This window comes from Corythoichthys intestinalis, chromosome 12, assembly GCF_030265065.1.
Source record: "Corythoichthys intestinalis isolate RoL2023-P3 chromosome 12, ASM3026506v1, whole genome shotgun sequence".
Lineage (NCBI taxonomy): Eukaryota > Metazoa > Chordata > Actinopteri > Syngnathiformes > Syngnathidae > Corythoichthys > Corythoichthys intestinalis.
The window spans coordinates 48,696,591-48,708,680 of NC_080406.1; the positions used below are offsets into that span (position 1 = coordinate 48,696,591).

The 12,090-nt window shown below is 38.3% G+C and overlaps 1 protein-coding gene across 3 annotated transcripts in view; it reads left to right on the forward strand.

Annotated features, from left to right (window-relative positions):
- The window catches only part of LOC130927144 (inactive dipeptidyl peptidase 10-like), a 109,733-nt gene that overhangs the window by 80,992 nt on the left and 16,651 nt on the right, over positions 1 to 12,090 (forward strand). For all 3 annotated transcript variants that reach the window (XM_057852733.1, XM_057852732.1, XM_057852734.1), the window contains 4 exons: positions 367 to 421; positions 4,869 to 4,968; positions 5,447 to 5,505; positions 11,110 to 11,182. In XM_057852733.1, the coding sequence (XP_057708716.1) occupies positions 367 to 421; positions 4,869 to 4,968; positions 5,447 to 5,505; positions 11,110 to 11,182 (287 nt within the window). The remainder of the gene's footprint in view (positions 1 to 366; positions 422 to 4,868; positions 4,969 to 5,446; positions 5,506 to 11,109; positions 11,183 to 12,090) is intronic.

Consider the following 12,090-nt stretch of genomic DNA (forward strand, 5'->3'; position numbering starts at 1 on the left):
AATGAGCTTGACAAAATAGTGAAAAAGGCAAATGTGATGGACTCAGAGATACTAAGTACTGTATTGGTATGCGATGCCAGGCAAGAGTGTTAGAAGAAGACATTAGAAGGCTGATAGATGTATTGAGGGAAAAAATGAGGGCAGTTGTATATACTGAATACAGGCCTGAATAGTGCTGCGCACAGTCAATACTAGTCCAAGCAAAACACAAAAAAGTGTTTGAAGAAATTGATTGTTGAATATCTAAAGGTAAACAAAACAAATACACATTAAACAAAACATTCTTAAGATAATTTAAATTACTTGAATGACTTAAAAACTACAATTTACAAACATGTTGATTTTATTTTTCTGCTAATTCCACAGACACCTCATCAAGCTCCCATATATTGATGGGAATAATGTTGCAGTTTATGGAAAGGTAAGCCACAATTGGTACAGTGGACCCCTGCTTATTTGCAGTTTGGCATTGGTGAATGGACCTACGTATACAGTACATATACATGTGATGATCCAATCAAAAATCCAGGAAACCAATGACACACCAAAACATATCTGGTTTGTGGAGGAGAAACTACATTTTCTAAGGGTTAAGGTTGATTTGATTTTAAAACAACACTAGAGAACTTTTCAACCTTTACAAAATTATTTTCATAACATTGGTGAAGATATGTCTGTCAACTGACAACTAGTTGAATGACACCTCTGTTTTGGCTTGAGGGGGTCTGCATCGCTTTCAGAGGCACTAATTAACTTTTGGGAAGGTGGCAGGAGCCCTTCACGCAAAGAAAACTACAAATGTGCTGACTACTTTAGGGCATACGTCACTTCCCCCTTTCCGTATTCATTATAAAGACAGAAGTGGATGTGAACGCTTTCACGCGTATTCTGCAAAGATGGCAGAGCAACAAAAGAGCCAAAAAGTGTTGTCAAAGGAGACAAAAAAAGAAAACACGGAGGAAAGGATAAAAGGACAGTAAAGAATAAACATTGGCCCGGCTTTCACTTGCTGGCATGACCGCCCCACCCGAACTCAGGAGCAAGTCAGTCGCTGACGAGTTTGGAAGGGCTGGTGGGGGAATACGGTACAAAATCAAACGTTTCTTATTTTCAACATCGTCATATGATATTGTTTAGCCACAACTGGATTCATTACCTTCTCACTATTCATAAAAGAACAGTAAACACTTAAACAGAAATGTCACTCAATCCATTTTTTTAAAGCCTATTATAATCAATTTTAGAGGATTCGATTATAAATGGAAATATCCTATATGTAGTCAGTCTCGGTCCATTTCTCGCAAATAGCATAGGTCCACTATTAGGCAAGGCAAGGCAAGGCAAATTTATTTATATAGCACAATTCAACACAAGGCAATTCAAAGTGCTTTACATCACATGAAGATCATAAAAATCACCTTTAAATCAACACAACGTAGAAACGAAGACAAAAGATCGCATTTAATCACAGAATAAAAATAAATAAATAAAATAAAAATAAAACAAAAACTACTACTACTAATAATAATTGAAATCAGCAATGGAGATAAGCACAAGAGGAATAGAAAGCAGGTAGATTGAAATATATAGCCAGTTATGGATATGCAGTGCTAAACAAAAGCGTTTTCAGCCCTGATTTAAAAGAGCTAACAGTTTGAGCATACTTCAGACGTTCGGGTAACTTGTTCCAGAGGTGAGGAGCATAATAACTAAATGCTGCCTCACCCTGCTTGGTTCTTGTTCTTGGAACATGCAGAAGACCGGTTCCAGACGACCTTAGGGGTCTAGATGTCTCATAGGACTCTAACAAGTCAAGCATGTATTTTGGTCCAAGGCCATTAAGTGTTTTGTAGACGAGCAGTAGTATTTTATAGTCTATCCTTTGACTTACTGGAAGCCAGTGTAGCGATTTCAAAACTGGTGTAATGTGGTCCAGCTTCCTTGTATTTGTGAGGACTCTGGCTGCAGCATTCTGTACCAGCTGCAACTTCCTGACTGATTTTTTATCAAGACCTGTAAATATACCGTTGCAATAGTCCAATCTGCTGAAAAATGAATGCATGCATAAGTTTTTCCATGTCTTGTTGAGTCAGAAGCCCCTTAATTCTGGTTATATTTTTTAGGTGGTAATAAGCGGATTTAGTGACGGACTTTAAATGGCTATCAAATTTTAGGTCTGAGTCAATAATTACGCCAAGGTTTCTGACTTGATTTGTAGCTGTAAGTGACATTGTGCTAAGTTGGCTGCTTATCTTTGACCTTTCCTTTTTTGGCCCAAAAATGATCACCTCTGTCTTCTGCACATTTAACTGGAGAAAATTCTGGCACATCCATTCATTGATTTGATGAATGCATTTGCACAGGGTGACTAAGGGACTATAATCATGTGGGGACACAGAAATGTACAGTTGTGTGTCATCTGCATAGGCGTGATAGGAGATGTCATACTGTTCCATTATCTGAGCTAACGGAAGCATATAGATGTTAAATAAGAGTGGTCCAAGAATTGACCCTTGAGGGACTCCACACGTGAATTTTGTTCGTTCTGACTGATGGTTTCCGATTGACACCAAGAAATCCCTATCATATTACAGTTTTTCTCAATTGCTTTGGTACCGTTCTCAGATCAGGATTGAAATTCTTAAAACTACTTGTTCAAACCTTGCAACATCGTATCACTAGTGGCCATCAAAAAAGCAGTTTCTCGTATCTTTGAGCAAGTTGCAGAAGTTTTGTGCATCCATGCAAATGATTTTGTACAATTCTCTGCAGTTTCCTTACATTATCTGTTGCATTTGTCTTGATGGTCAAAATGGATGATCATGGGTCTCAGTTTAATAGTCTCACCTCCCACAACATTTAGTCATTACATGCAAAATGGATGAACATGTTATCAAAATATGTCAACATGTGTGTGCTTATTTCTAAGCATTTTCGTTACTTATTTTACATAACTTATTTTAACCTGCCAAAATGTGTGATAGTTTGGGACAATGTGGGCTTCCACCACTCCAACATAATCAGGGAATGGATAATGGCGATCGTCCCACCATACTCTCAATTCATCAACCCCATTGAGGAATTTTTCTCCACATGGAAATGGCAAGTGTATGATCACCAGACTCCCTCAGATGCCTTTTCTGGATGCCATGAATGCAGCATGCAGTGACATCACAGCAGATTCCTGCACAGGCTGGATCAGGCATTCAAGAAGATTCTTTCCACGCTGTATAGCAAGAGAGGACATCCATTGTGACAAGAATTACAAATTTGTGGCCCAACAGGGAGGAATGTCAAGATGTGTAGAAAGAGTGGGAGAAAATCCCGACATGTAGCACTTAAAGTTTAATTCAATTCAATTCAATTCAATTTTATTTGTATAGCCCTCAATCACAACAGAAGTCTCAAAGGGCTTTACAGAGGCAATATGATACACAATTAGAAATGAAGCAACAAAGATGAATAGATGCAGTTCAAGTCCTGGGTATCCCCTATCCTTAAGACCCTCCATGCCGGCAAGGAAAAACTCCAAAAACTCCAGAGTCAATTGGGAGAAAAATGAGAAACCTTGGGGAGTACCACAGTCAGGAGAGATCCACTCCCAGGACGGATAGACAGGAACCCCAGAACGGCTAATGGGAATTAGCAAGCGAAATTATAGTCCGTAAAAATACAGTGGAGTGAAGGTGCAAGAAGAAGTCCCTCTAGTCAGATGAGACGGGGGTAGCAGCGAGGACGTCTATCCAGCCAGGGGTCCGGACAGTCAGGAGGCTGCAGCTGAAAAATAGCAGGGAAAGGGGACACCGGGTGACTAGTGATGAAGAGACTAGACAACTAGATATTAACATTGGAAAATAGAAATAAAGTAAGACAAGTGGTAGGTAGAGTAAGAAAAGGAGATAGAACTCAGCGGCTGTACTGCCCCCAGCATTATAGCTTCTAGTGCAGCTTAGACTAAACTGTGAGTCTACTCCGACTTCAACTAGCCTAACCATAGGCTTTGTCGAATAGGAACGTTTTTAATCTAATCTTAAATGTGCAGACTGTCTCGGCTTCTTTAATACTAGCTGGAAGCTGATTCCATAAAACAGGGGCTTGGTGGCTAAAGGATCTAGCTCCGACAGTACTTTTATGAACCCTGGGAACTACCAGTAGACCTGCATTCTGAGATCGGAGTGTTCTGTTGGGGCGGTATGGAACCAGAGCATCGGTGAGATAAGGTGGCCCCAACCCATTAATGGTCTTAAATGTAAGAAGAAGTATTTTAAATTTTTAATATTTTTAATATTTTACTTGTGCCGATTGTATTATGTTCACATTTCTAATTTTGCTTTTTTTCTTTGTGATACTCAGTGCTGTCTTTTGCTTTCTGTATCGCAGTGACATGGTCTGTCAAGAAATTGTAAAAACAGTAAAAGTGTAAACTGAATCTTGTCCAGTCTCTTGCAATAACTCTCCCACACACAAATTTTCATCAAAACTTACGTTCACCATCTTCATCTTGTAGACCATGGCTAAGCAATTTAACTGTCTTGTCTGTACACAGTGAAACAAGGACTTGTCATTCTGACAGCACTGAAATGTTCATTGACAAAGAAATTTAATTTTGAGCGATAGACTTTTAGTATTTAGTATTTTGCACAAAAAAAAAAAAAAAAAAAAAAAAAAAAAACGGGATTTTGCAGGTAATCCATGTTGTTTTGCTACTTGTGCGACATGTGAGGATTGAACAAGTAGTTTTGAGAATTTCAAATCTGATTTGAAAAATGTATCAAAGCAATTGAGAATAACTTTAATGGAGTTCATTTTTATTTCCATATTTGTGAATGGGTATTCATTAACGTTTTCTTTGTGATTTCTTTTTGTAGGCATATGGGGGCTATCTTGCATCAATCTTATTACTCTCCTACAGCTCAACTTTCACTTGTGGAATAGCAGTTGCCCCCATAGTAAACTGGAGACTACATGGTAAGATGTGAAGGCAGAGAATGAAATGTACCTATTGACAAGAATGTTTTTGTAATGTGAATAAATATCTTGTGCTTTGTAAATTTTGTGTCTCACTTTATGTATTCTTTACCTTTGGGCTTTGCTAATGCTTGCCTTGGCCAGATCTATCTTGAAAATTTGATTTACAGTATATTTTCAATCGGACTAGCCTGGTTCTGCTTTTACACATCTAATATTTAACCTAAAAATTGATCATATTAAAAGAAAATGTAGTGAATTAATATATCATTGTTTGCAAACACAGGGGGATGTTTATTACAATTTTGAATCACCCAGTTATATAAAAAAAAAAAATATTAATCATAAGCTACCAAATAGCTGTTTTAATAAACGCTGTAAATCTAGAAGGAATGGAATGGGGAGGAATAGGCATAAACAGTGATATTCTTGGTCATAACGCATCACTAATAGCAGTTTTATTTTAATCTTTTTACAGGGTCTGCTCTCACGGAGAAATATTTTGGATATCCACCTAAAGAAGATCACAAATACCAGGTTGTATTATGGGGTAGTTTTTCTTCAAAATTAATTGCAGAGTTGTTTAATTTCCTAAAGCAAAATTAAAATTTATTAATGCCCGTTAGCTGGCTGTCTCCTGTTTTAAATTACACAAGAACGTTTCAAAAGACTATGTTGTGGGGAGAAACCTTAAGACATGACAGTGGGACACTTACCACATTTATGGGTATTCAATGGTCAATTTACATTATTGATTCGCATAAATCTCTACGTAAACGAAGAATGAATTGCGATCCTTATTTGCCATCCAGTAGAGCATGCAATGGGCTGTAGGGTAGCTACTTTATCCCTAAGGCTCAAAGATCCAATACAGTTCTGCTTGTGCTGTGGCACTGATGTAGGTTCCTGTACATTGTTTTTCACATTCTGTCAAGGTTTCTCATAATGTGTGCGCCAACGGTACAAAAGATATAAAGTCAGAAGGCATTTACATTATGTTCATGGCGTTATGGTAAATCCCTTTCATACCCACCATCACACGTACAGATGATATGGTCTTAATAAACCTAGAATGTATGTTTTTGGGATGTGGGAGTTAACCGGAGTACCCAGAGAAAACCCACAGGTTGCACGTTACCTCCAGACAGGAAAGTTCAAAACAAGAAGAGAAACAAATAATTGAAACAATAGAAATGAACCCTTTTGACATATTGTTAGACTTGCTATTGTTGGCCAAGTATCATAGGCTGAGATTGGGTGGGGGGTGAAAAACAGTGGCATCCTGGTGGTCGAAAAATGTCATTTCATGTAACTGACTTTCCCATAAATGAATTTAAAGGGAAAGTTCAGCATTTTTGACATATGGCTCAATCTTCGAATTTGTAGGGGTGTAAATAGTCCGTGGCGTTGATTTCAACAAATTCTGGGGAGTTTATTAGTTATTTGCCTATGGTGCCTGCTTAGCACACCTATAAAAAAACAACAACGCATGCACGTATGATAATCAATGCAATCAATAGTGTTGGTTATGTTTTCAGGATGAACTCATTAAAACTTACTCTTGCTTGCCAAAAATTGTAGTATGAATACCAGCATTTGTAATCCAGCAGCTCTGCAGGGAACAGGCTGTCTAGGCAAGCAGGGTGAGTAATAGAACCCCGGTCTTTTCACTGCTGATTTGTTTTATTTGGGCATAGACCTCATAATGTAATTGACGGGACATGGGGCGCGGGGCCGATAAATAGGGGACCTGCATTGTTGGCTTTTTTAGTTGAAAATTCTTGTGGATGAATGCTTAAATCCCTGAATTCTTTATAGATATGGACGTAAAACACTCTCGAGTCTTGGTTAACAGCCCCCCCAAAAAATTGTGCAGGTAGCATTTATTTTACGTAAATATTGCGAATTATGATGCCAAATTTCTCAATTTTTTTCACAACGTTTCAAAATGCATGCATGGTACAAAAAAAATAAATAATTACCTTGAATCCTTGAATAAATCACTCCTGAGACAATCCTTCCTGTTTGTATGTGGTACAGCTTTCGTACTTTTTGAACCGAAATCCACTGTTAGTTCGCTGCGAGCGTGTGTTTGTGAATAGCTCCTCTTAATATGGGCAGCCCCCTGCTTGAGGGAGTTGCGCAGTGCATGGCCGAGCTGACCCGTCAATAATGATGATGTCTATAATTTGGGAACGAAAGGGGCTCCTCAGCACACGAAGCACGAGTGGCTGAAGCACTCCTCTTTATTGTGGTCGCACTCACATTTAAAGAAATAGTCGTATGTCTTTCCTTGTCATTCTATCAAATTAATCATGGCAGTTTGGTGTGACATTGTTTTGTTCGCATGGGTATTTCGAACGATGATCTGCATTTTGAATTTATTTGACTGTTAGATCTGTTAATATCATTTTTTTATTGGCATGCTAGGCAGGAACCATTGAGCTAGCTTAGCCAGTGAAATTAACAAATAACCAACAAACTGCACAGAATTTGTTAAAATCCACTCCGACTAATTAAATCCCTGCTAACTCAAAGATTAAACCTTGAGTAAAAAATTCTGCACTTTCCTTTTAAAATAAAGACCTTGCTGTTAAAAATGTAACATTGTAATGTTAAAAGTGAATGAAATGAACAAAAATCCTACAAAGTATTTCATAATGGGTCCAAATTATTTTTCAAACAGATGATGTGACTAGCACCTTAGAGACGGTGTTTTGCTTTGCTACGTCAAAACTACACCTGATTTGTTACATTATAACAGGAATAATTATTTTTATATTGTTATTCCGATTTTTATTTATAATTTATTTGTTTTGCTATGTGTAATTGCCATTTGTAATAGTAGCAGCAGTGTTTATTAAAGCGGAAATGTGAAGTAAGGTTGGCCAACCATGTTTTTGAACAATATCAATGGCTAAACAGTTATAAGCATATTTTCATTATTTTTTTAAATGTAACCCTTCCAGATTCTTTGTTTGACCCATCGCAACGCCCTTGACAACGAAAATACTTTTCTTGGGCAATCTTTGGAAATCTTCGGAAATTACGTCACACAGGGTAGTGCGAGGGAAGTCCGCCATAGAAAAGTACTGTTTGTTGCATTGCTTCTCGGTAAGATGCCACGGCGGTGTGTGGCGATGTTTTGTTCTTACTCAAACGAAAAGTTGTATGAGTGGCAAAAGGATAGCAGGGCACGTAAATGGACATCTTTTGTTCGCACGAAGCGAATGAATTTCACGCCATTATCGAGTAGTGTTCTCTGCTGCAAACACTTCGAAGATGCCTGCTTCCTTAACCGGTCTGCTTATGATCAAGGATTTGCCAAAAAGTAAGTATGATTTTTGGATAGATGACTGATAACTTTGTCAAAGCAGAGCTGCCAACTGTTGTGGAATGAACAGTATAAGCTAGCGACGTTAGCCGAAAGTTAACTCGTGGCAATCCCCGATCATAGTTGTTGTTGCGTTCGCTAGGTTAAGCGTGTTTAAATTGTGCGTCATCTACGATCTTGTCCGAAAGGAAATCGGGAAAGGGGTGTGGATGTGCATATAAGCGGGTCGGCGTCGCAGTAATTCACGGTCACGTTGCCGTAAGACACACACACCGCCGGTGAGTTTGTGCACATTTATTTGTATTTGTATTATGTATTTCCACCTTCATGCTTCAAGCATTGCATTACATTTGTACGATTCGGCGTTTCTTTCACGGTGATAGCTTGATAGCCTTCTTGTTTGTGTTTTATGTACGAGCCGCTGACAGGTGACGACAACAACAAGCGTGTTGCTTTTAATGTCTGGCAGCGAATCAGCGAGCGCGGAGGTCACGCAGTGAATCATGGGAAATGTAGTCTCGGGACAACACTGAAGTGGTGCTTTGTAATCTGTTCGCTTGTGTGAAAAAACTACATTTCCTCACGCCATTATATGCCACTTCCTGCCGAGAGCACCGAGCTGCGTTCTGTTAGCTTCATGTGTTAATAAAGAAACAAAGTTGTCAGCACGTCGTGTGTTCGATACATTTGTAAACAAAAAGCTCATAACAAGACACTATGCACGATCCGTTTAAGAGATGCTGGAGTAGTAGGAGGCGAGGAGGAGATCAGTGAGAAGCAAAACCTCGCGGTCGAATGTGACGGCAGTCCGCTATTATTTTGTTTTCTTATTGTTGCCACAATAAAGTGGAGAAAGCCATCAACGACTCATCTCCTTCTTTCCCCCCAACATTTTTATATTATTATTTTATGTGCACGAGAGCTGCCGGATCTGCCAACATGAACATGAAGTCTGATTATTATTTTTTTTAACAATGTCATCAGATAGACAAAACCATACAATTATGTGCAAATGCCTGCATCTTCAAATCATGAAAATAATAACAGCCTTTATCTTATCTACTTGTAATCTCGATGGGTCTTGTATCCATTCCATGTCAGGTAGTCTAGGCACATTGTTTGCATCCTGATTAGCGTCTGGCGAATACATGTTAGGTCCAACATAAAATTCCAACCTCCTCTTCTTCCTCCAACTCTTCGAAAACTTGGATCTCCTCCCTTGCGCTCGATCTATCGCTTATATCGCTGTTTGAATCATTGTTTGAAGGGCTTTGTATGGCGGCCGTATGTATGGAGCTGCCATCGCTGTTCCCGGTGTGACGTATCACTTCCGGGTTCGTCCCCTTTCAGGCTCGAACTTCGGAAACGCGATTATTTTGTCAAATATACAACATATGAATTATTTTTTCATGCTGTATTTGTTGGACAATGTTTAATTACTTTAATTGTGACCCTATTTGGCATGTCATGAAATTACTTCACATTTCTGCTTTAAGGATGTAGTGTAGTTGTTTGGGCTGTGGAACGAATTAATGGAATTATAATGAGTTACTATGGGAAAATCCTGCTTGATATACGACCATTTCGAATTACAAACAAGGTCCTGGAATGAATTAACTTTCATATGTAGAGGTACCACTGTAAATATAATATATATATATATATATACATATATATATACTAGTATATGATAAAAAATATATATTGATGACCCCGAAATATATACTAGTATCTATATATATATATTTCGGGGTCATCAATATATATTTTTTATCATATACTAGTATATATGTATATATATATATATATACAGTATATAGTATACAATATATAATATTTTTTTCCTGGGTTTAGAAAATGTGTTTTTTGTCCTTTTAAGTCAGTAATAAGAGTATATATATATATATATATATATATATATGTATATATATTATTTGCAATCAGAGTTGGAAAGTGTTGACTCAGTGATAATCAGTCTTATCAATGGCAAAAGTGACCTGACAAATTTGCCCATCCAACCCTCAGATATGTCTCACCACATTCTGTCCGCAGTGGCCATAAATTGGGCTACCATGTGAACTGGACAAATTGCATAATCATAGTTTATACCACACAATATCCTGTATGTACTGTAGGCCTATATATATAGTTAAAGTGATTTTCAGTCAATGACATGACCACATGCCGACTTGCTTCCCTGGAGATGCTTCACCAGCGCTTAACTGCAGACACGTTATCGTTACATAAAACATATGGTCAACAGTTCAACTTTAACTGTTTTTCTGGAACTGATGCCTCTCTGCCTAGAATGGCTACAAATCCATGAAAGTCAAATGGATGCAGTAATTTTGTCAACTCTCAATGTAAATGTCCTAAATTGCATTCACATTTTCCCCTCCATTACTTAAAAAAATACAAATAAATAAAAATCTGTCCTTTTATCAGCTAGATAATTTAGGTTAAAAATGGCAGTTTTCCAAACTAATCCAGTTAGTCCTTTTTGTCTGCATCTGCAAACAGATGGATACTGACTTATAAGTTACAGACTTGATGTCAAATCAATTCCTAATTTCAATCAGTTTGTTTTCAGAGTCTTTTGACTTGTCAAGGCAATTGGGATCAATTGATGAACCATATGGATGACAATCGTCAACAAGGTCACACACTCATTTTATACTTGAAACAGTGCGGGGGTATAAAAAACAAAAAAAACTAACTGGATCTTCCTGGATCTCATGAATGGAAACAGCAATATTTTTTGTCATGTATCAATACAGTAAACTGCTGCTATTTATTGTTTCTGGCAGGTTTCAAGTCTACTCAGTAACATCACAGGACATGGTCCATTGAAATTTCTTATTATCCATGGCACAGCAGATGGTGAGTAAGGCTTCAGGAGCAGCTGTGACTCAAGAGGGATTGTGCATGAGTTACATTGCATTCTCAATTGCTGAATCTCAAACAGCTTCTGAGACTAAGGCCAGCGGCTTCATAATGACTCATTAGTGTTGTATGAATGCAAGTATTCGATGATAGAAAAAAATCTGAGCGCATATTGGCTTACATGTCAAAAATATAACTGAAAACCTCTCTTGGGGTTTTGCAGTTTCGTTTGGCTGTTTTACTGTAATCAACCATTTTGGACCGGTTCCTTTTTCAATGTAAAGTCTAGAACCTATGTCTCGCGAGCCATATCTGTCTCTTTTGATGAGTGCGTCTGGCACTCCGCCAACCCGTAATTTTAAATGTGGAACCGGCCGGGTCGTTTGACATGAAAGAGCGGTGATGAGCTGATGGTCCATTCATACATTTTTCTTGGACCTTCAAACATAATATGCTTGAATTCAGTGCCCATTGGTGGTCCAGATTGCACGGAAATGGGTGTTAGTACAGAGCTCGTCTTGCGCCCTTAAATCTCTGCTCAGCCAGCAGCGGGGCTGGCCCCTCCCAACTCAATGCCAAGTGATTTGGAGTATATAAAAATGCATTGGGGTAAATTAAACCACGAAAATGAACTGCGTGGTCATAGAGTCATAAAGGTGCGCAATCAGTTTGACTTTTTCATCTGTCAAATTGTCGCCACCTCCAGGATAGAGAGACTCATGAAACAACTGCTCCAAGAGGCTCCACCTGTCCAGGCCACTGTTATTTATAGGTTCCCTGGTTGGGGTTTCCACTTCCAGGAAATATATACTAGTACAGTGCCACACCATGATTCTATTTGTTTTTTCCAAGTGCTGAGTGTGCAACAATTCTAACATACCAAGTAATGATGTCAGGCTTTCGTT